Source organism: Perkinsus marinus (assembly GCF_000006405.1).
Source record: "Perkinsus marinus ATCC 50983 genomic scaffold scf_1104296930512, whole genome shotgun sequence".
Lineage (NCBI taxonomy): Eukaryota > Perkinsozoa > Perkinsida > Perkinsidae > Perkinsus > Perkinsus marinus.
The window spans coordinates 47,515-53,620 of NW_003216052.1; the positions used below are offsets into that span (position 1 = coordinate 47,515).

General features: G+C 49.2%; 1 protein-coding gene and 8 non-coding genes across 9 annotated transcripts in view; all 9 read right to left on the bottom strand.

The window, feature by feature from the left end:
- Nucleotides 1-812: 812 nt before the first annotated feature.
- On the bottom strand, nucleotides 813-885 carry Pmar_PMAR018939. Its single transcript has one exon. It is a non-coding gene; the product is annotated as a tRNA-Val (tRNA).
- Nucleotides 886-974: 89 nt separating this feature from the next.
- Pmar_PMAR018940 lies at nucleotides 975-1,047 on the bottom strand. The gene has a single exon. It is a non-coding gene; the product is annotated as a tRNA-Val (tRNA).
- Nucleotides 1,048-1,136: 89 nt separating this feature from the next.
- On the bottom strand, nucleotides 1,137-1,209 carry Pmar_PMAR018941. Its single transcript has one exon. It is a non-coding gene; the product is annotated as a tRNA-Val (tRNA).
- An 89-nt stretch (nucleotides 1,210-1,298) lies between these two features.
- Pmar_PMAR018942 lies at nucleotides 1,299-1,371 on the bottom strand. Its single transcript has one exon. It is a non-coding gene; the product is annotated as a tRNA-Val (tRNA).
- An 89-nt stretch (nucleotides 1,372-1,460) lies between these two features.
- Nucleotides 1,461-1,533, bottom strand: Pmar_PMAR018943. The gene has a single exon. It is a non-coding gene; the product is annotated as a tRNA-Val (tRNA).
- Nucleotides 1,534-1,623: 90 nt separating this feature from the next.
- On the bottom strand, nucleotides 1,624-1,696 carry Pmar_PMAR018944. The gene has a single exon. It is a non-coding gene; the product is annotated as a tRNA-Val (tRNA).
- An 89-nt stretch (nucleotides 1,697-1,785) lies between these two features.
- Nucleotides 1,786-1,858, bottom strand: Pmar_PMAR018945. Its single transcript has one exon. It is a non-coding gene; the product is annotated as a tRNA-Val (tRNA).
- Nucleotides 1,859-1,947: 89 nt separating this feature from the next.
- Nucleotides 1,948-2,020, bottom strand: Pmar_PMAR018946. Its single transcript has one exon. It is a non-coding gene; the product is annotated as a tRNA-Val (tRNA).
- Nucleotides 2,021-2,530: 510 nt separating this feature from the next.
- Nucleotides 2,531-6,106, bottom strand: part of Pmar_PMAR018947 (hypothetical protein) — a gene marked incomplete at both ends in the record, with an annotated part of 7,897 nt that continues 4,321 nt past the window's right edge. The window contains 17 exons of the mRNA XM_002786870.1: nucleotides 2,531-2,644; nucleotides 2,695-2,740; nucleotides 2,974-3,117; nucleotides 3,246-3,333; nucleotides 3,399-3,489; nucleotides 3,551-3,641; nucleotides 4,316-4,429; nucleotides 4,485-4,581; nucleotides 4,629-4,716; nucleotides 4,759-4,887; nucleotides 4,945-5,061; nucleotides 5,140-5,202; nucleotides 5,254-5,351; nucleotides 5,410-5,502; nucleotides 5,546-5,591; nucleotides 5,638-5,706; nucleotides 5,762-5,867. Of these exons, the coding sequence (XP_002786916.1) occupies nucleotides 2,531-2,644; nucleotides 2,695-2,740; nucleotides 2,974-3,117; nucleotides 3,246-3,333; nucleotides 3,399-3,489; nucleotides 3,551-3,641; nucleotides 4,316-4,429; nucleotides 4,485-4,581; nucleotides 4,629-4,716; nucleotides 4,759-4,887; nucleotides 4,945-5,061; nucleotides 5,140-5,202; nucleotides 5,254-5,351; nucleotides 5,410-5,502; nucleotides 5,546-5,591; nucleotides 5,638-5,706; nucleotides 5,762-5,867 (1,594 nt within the window). The remainder of the gene's footprint in view (nucleotides 2,645-2,694; nucleotides 2,741-2,973; nucleotides 3,118-3,245; nucleotides 3,334-3,398; nucleotides 3,490-3,550; nucleotides 3,642-4,315; nucleotides 4,430-4,484; nucleotides 4,582-4,628; nucleotides 4,717-4,758; nucleotides 4,888-4,944; nucleotides 5,062-5,139; nucleotides 5,203-5,253; nucleotides 5,352-5,409; nucleotides 5,503-5,545; nucleotides 5,592-5,637; nucleotides 5,707-5,761; nucleotides 5,868-6,106) is intronic.

Sequence of the window (6,106 nt, forward strand, 5' to 3'; positions counted from 1 at the left end):
GAGCTTCGAACATGCACGCGGGAGAGGTTTGGCAACATGAGGCGGGGCATTCACCCGGGATCTGCACGGTGGCTGATTGGTATAGCCGTGTTTTATCCCGGGCACTGAATGCGTCACGGGCGTGGACTGCTTCCCACATGGGTTTGTGAGATCCACCCTCGTCCGTGACATATTGCCAAAACTCCCATCACAGAACCTCCATCAACTGCGAACGGCATGACGTGAGTGAAGGTCTCCCAAGAGAGCAAGTTCACGGATAGCCGAAAGACAGATGACGGAATTTCAAGAGAAAAGCAAGACGTCAAGTCGTTGCTAAAGCAGTGATCCAGTCTGATCACCTTCGGAACATACACCCAAGAACAGAGAAAGTTCCCCCAGAGTGCTTGAGAATTCCTGTTGGAAACCCTCAAGCACTCTTAGTTAGGCATCAGACGAGCTATCTTGGGTGTGACGGTGTTTAGTTTTTTTTTCTATCTGAGATGGGGGGCATTCACCCGGGATCTGCACGGTGGCTGATTGGTATAGCCGTGTTTTATCCCGGGCACTGAATGCGTCACGGACGTGGACTGCTTCCCACATGGGTTTGTGAGATCCACCCTCGTCCGTGACATATTGCCAAAACTCCCATCACAGAACCTCCATCAACTGCGAACGGCATGACGTGATTGAAATCGCGATTTTCTGCGTGTAAGGCAGACGTCATAACCACTAGACCATCCCGGCGATGGAATTGTTGAATCAAGCTCAATCCAGCAAGTGAGTCATATATTGACTGTTCAGATCCAGCATGTCATATGCGTAGGAGTAAGCTATACCAGGAGCGAGGATTGAACTCGCGATCTTCTGCGTGTAAGGCAGACGTCATAACCACTAGACCATCCCGGCGATGGAACCGTTGAACCAAGCTCAATCCAGCAAGTGAGTCAAATATTGACTGTTCAGATCCAGCATGTCATATGCGTAGGAGTAAGCTATACCAGGAGCGAGGATTGAACTCACGATCTTCTGCGTGTAAGGCAGACGTCATAACCACTAGACCATCCCGGCGACGGAACCGTTGAACCAAGCTCAATCCAGCAAGTGAGTCATATATTGACTGTTCAGATCCGGCATGTCATATGCGTAGGAGTAAGCTATACCAGGAGCGAGGATTGAACTCGCGATCTTCTGCGTGTAAGGCAGACGTCATAACCACTAGACCATCCTGGCGACGGAACCGCTAAACCAAGCTCAATCCAGCAAGTGAGTCATATATTGACTGTTCAGATCCGGCATGTCATATGCGTAGGAGTAAGCTATACCAGGAGCGAGGATTGAACTCGCGATCTTCTGCGTGTAAGGCAGACGTCATAACCACTAGACCATCCCGCCGACGGAACCGGTGAACCAAGCTCAATCCAGCAAGTGAGTCATATATTGACTGTTCACATCCGGCATGTCATATGCGTAGGAGTAAGCAATACCAGGAGCGAGGATTGAACTCGCGATCTTCTGCGTGTAAGGCAGACGTCATAACCACTAGACTATCCCGGCGACAGGAACCGCTGAACCAAGCTCAATCCAGCAAGTGAGTCATATATTGACTGTTCAGATCCGGCATGTCATATGCGTAGGAGTAAGCTATACCAGGAGCGAGGATTGAACTCGCGATCTTCTGTGTGTAAGGCAGACGTCATAACCACTAGACCACCCCGGCGACGGAACCGCTGAACCAAGCTCAATCCAGCAAGTGAGTCATATATTGACTGTTCAGATCCGGCATGTCATATGCGTAGGAGTAAGCTATACCAGGAGCGAGGATTGAACTCGCGATCTTCTGCGTGTAAGGCAGACGTCATAACCACTAGACCATCCCGGCGACGGAACCGTTGAACCAAGCTCAATCCAGCAAGTGAGTCATATATTGACTGTTCAGATCCGGCATGTCATATGCGTAGGAGTAAGCTATACCAGGAGCGAGGATTGAACTCGCGATCTTCTGCGTGTAAGGCAGACGTCATAACCACTAGACCATCCCGGCGACGGAACCGCTGAACCAAGCTCAATCCAGCAAGTGAGTCATATATTGACTGTTCAGATCCGGCATGTCATATGCGTAGGAGTAAGCTATACCAGGAGCGAGGATTGAACTCGCGACCTTCTCCGTGTAAGGCAGAACCCGTTGAATCAAGCTGAGCAGCTGAGTCACATCAGTCACGAACACGACTATGTGATGCTCGAAACTTTCTTGTATTATCAGCTCACCATGTGCCTTTAATATCGTTGAGCTCAAAATCACTCGATTTTACTATGAGTTGCCTCTTCCGTGGTCCGATCAAGTTCCCTTGCTATGCTCTCGATTAGCGACCTCTTCCGCAAAAGCGTCTATGATTCCTTCTATCAGGCTGCGTTGAAGGGCCTCCCAAATAGGAAGCAGTAAGAACGTCCTGAATCACATATCTTAGACTCCAAGACTTGGAGTTTCCCCAATAGTTGCTCAATTATGGAGACTCTATGTCTGCGGGCGAGATCACTTGCAGTCGCTTTTGGCTTACTTAGCCTTAAAGTAGACATTCACTGTGACCTTAGTCAGTCTGCCCCGTCGTTCGAAGCCCCAGTCATATACAAGGCATTCACAATAGCTGAAAGGTTCGGATGCAGCGACCTGTGCACACACCGAGTCGAGGAATCAGTGATATTGGGAATAAAACTCACAATGGCAGCAGTTTTGTCATCGGGTGGCTTCAACGTGACATTGTACCTAAAAGGTAACCCGATTCCTCGCCTACGGACTCGGTATCAGAAACACGGACAATTGCGAGAGACTCAATCCATCTGAAACGCACTTCGTGGGCGGCAACAATAGGGGGCACGGGGGCACAGATTTAACGCATGCAAACACGATGAACGATGACCATATAGATAGAGAGTGCATGGTATACACTGCGTACCCCACGGCTACTCAAACGATCAGGAACACGGAACCTTACTTACGTCACGACATCGCTTATCGTCGGACCACCATGTTTAATTCCAAAGCCGACATCACACTGGAAAGCACGAGCAGTAGCCTTAGCGTCCGACTTCACCCTAGCCTTGAGAATGATATGCTTGATGTAAGCATGAATAGGGCACTTACTGAGGTGCACCATGGCATCCAGGTTGGATATCGATCGAAATCGGCGATGATGTCATAACAGGTTTCAATGGATGCCGGGGCCAGTCCTGCAAACCACGGCAGGGTTCGTGGGAACCAGGCTGGTCACGTGACTAGCAGCTTCTGGCTACCTTTGACCTCTAGGCACCGTGCTACATGGGGATGCTCTGCGGCTCTCAAAGCGAACTTTCCTTTACCTGAGAAGCTCGGTATCGTCGGATCCAGAGCCGCTTTCTAATAAACTCTATCCCATACTGTTTACCATATTCCACCTTCTTGAGATCATCCTCTTGGAAACTGCCACCACTAGTTGGAAGCTCGGACGATGCTTGCTGTGTTCGATTGGCCAAAACCTGCCATACCATCTTCATTGGTCTACCATGGGTATTCAGAGCGAGCTTATTTGGCGCTAACCTTGCCAATCATCTCATGTTCATTCTGCAGCTCATAGAGGCGTTCCTGGAGCTCTTTCGTCGGCACTTGAGCGAGAGACTTGTAATAGTCACTGAAATCAAGTTGCTATACATGTCCAGAATTTCGGTCTACCCTTCCAGTTCGGCCTGAAAGCTCCATAGCGATGAATCTTTCATATTCACGAGCTTTAATGAGAATGCTGTTCCGAGTAGAGCGAGGTCCACTCTGATCGGTTGGTCACTCTAGCAAATTCGTTTGATGCACACTGTTCACCTGCCTAGTAGTTCTTCCACTACCCGCAGCATGAGCCGTAATACATTGCGATAGATGGCTGACTCTAAAAGACGGCGATTTCCCGAATACTTCACTCAATAACAGGTTCTCTCGCTTCCAGCTCTCACCCAAGGCTACGAGCTCACAATTCCAACCGATGAAACTGTGCGTCTACTCAACTATGGATATGCATTGCGCTCAGTAAACACACCTATGCGAATTGATAAGAAAACCGAATGGTGATTGAAACTTGGAGTTGAATGCCGTTTAAGTCCATCATGAAATCCACTTCAGTGAACTCTGAGCGCGATGCCCCTACCGATGATGTCAGGATCCAGAATACGTTTATGCTCGAATCTGAGAGCAGCTCCTTGACGAGGCGATCAATAACCTCCTCGTTGAGCTTGATATGCGAAGGGGCCTTCTGGCAGTAGACTTCTGCAATGTCCAATGGAACTGCAAGCAGGATTCACTCCGACGTGTCGAAGTTACCAACGACAGTCGTTCCATAAACGGATAGTGGCACTTGCTGACTCACTCAGTTTCCATTCCAAACGGTGTCCCATGACCGACACGTGCAACGAGTTGGAGAGGTCCTCCAGAATCCTGATCAACGATCGCGAGAGGTACTACACCAGCTATAGATTGTACGATGGGCTACCGAAATATAAGAATGACAGTGTTGAGATAAAGACTCCGCTCAACTGCATCTGGTATGAGTGGGTTGTTCACAAACTCATCACGGAGCATCGAATCAACTGAACGGCCACGAGTGATCGAGTATTAATGTGACGTACATACTTACCTATAACGCTGAGCTGCTCTCTTCCATGTAACGAAGTGCCACTTAACTTCAAATTGATGAATACCTCCGATTCTTGAACTGAGCGCACCTGACAGGTTTGGATCGCAGCGGTGTGGTGGAGACAACGTACCTTAATTGCATGGCCCCACAGCTGCATATTATCCAGACTTCCCATGGCGTTCTCGAAAGCGAAAGTGACAATGCTGAGGATGTCCAGATAAAGCTTTTTCTCAAACTCGTGCGGAACTAGAGGATGCTTCTACAACAAGCAAGGTATCGATAGTGTGTAGAGACTGGGCTCTTGTCATCGACCTACCGTCAGCTGGCCGCTGGCTAACAGAGCGTCCACATACTCTGAAAGTCGCTCCTGCCGTTGTTGGGATATATGCCGGACGAACTGTATCAACTTCCTCGGGTCGGATTGGCTCCAAGCCTGGCACATAGAGTCGGGAGATCCAAGCAATGATCACGTTGGAAAAACTCGACTGGTGACGGATGAGTTGCAACTCACAGTGCTGGAGCCGGTGCCCGGACTTGATCTTGACGATAGCGTAGTAAGAATCCTATCCTGTATCTGGTAAATGCCATAACACTCGAGGCCGTATCGACTGACGAGTCGACTTGCCTCTCTGTCGCGCTTTGCCTGAGGCCCAAGAATGGCGATGGGGACCTCCATCAAAGTGAGCGACTTGTTGAGGACCTCGATAGAGGACTCGAGGGAACCTGAGCACGCGTAAGCAATGTTATCACGATCACATCAAGTTCGAATTGAATCTCTCACTCTCTGACGTGCTCCTTAGGAACACAGCAGCTGTTTCCAGCAATTTCCGACTGGCCTTCACTTGTTCCCGTATAAGCTCTATGCGTTTCTCACCTGGAAGCCGATTAAGCTCAAACGGTCATGCTAGAGGGCTCACCTAGTTGCTCAAATGCTTGCGGTGAAGAAAGGTACTCTTCAAACCTCTGAAAGCAGCGAAGACCCCAGACCCGATATTCAAAGGGAACATACCTTCTGTATAGAATCTGTAGCATCATGAACAGCTGCATTAGCCTCTTGACCCGCTGCTTGTGCCAATATCTGAAATGCAACAGTGTGATGTGCTCAATCGAGCTTGTTCCACACCAAACAATACCTTGCCGACGAGAAGAGTCTCATTCATCACAGAGCCAACACCCTCCAAAGTTGAAGATATGAGCTTCTCAACTCGCTGGGCTTCCGATGGTGGTCTCTTAGAATGGCTGAAGTCAACAAGACAGGGTTCGAGCTCTCGAGTCCAGAGGCAGCAGTAGCTGAGGCCGTTCCTGATGATCAATAGAGCTCACTTGTCGCCACGCCCGTGCGTGCTGCTCATCCGTCGATTACCGAAGGATAGAAAACGTGTGAAGGGACGGCGTATCAACATTTATCTCAACGCTGCCACAGCTGAAATGCACGGATCAAAATGAGGGTGGTTTATTTATTCCCTGTGAATATTTCC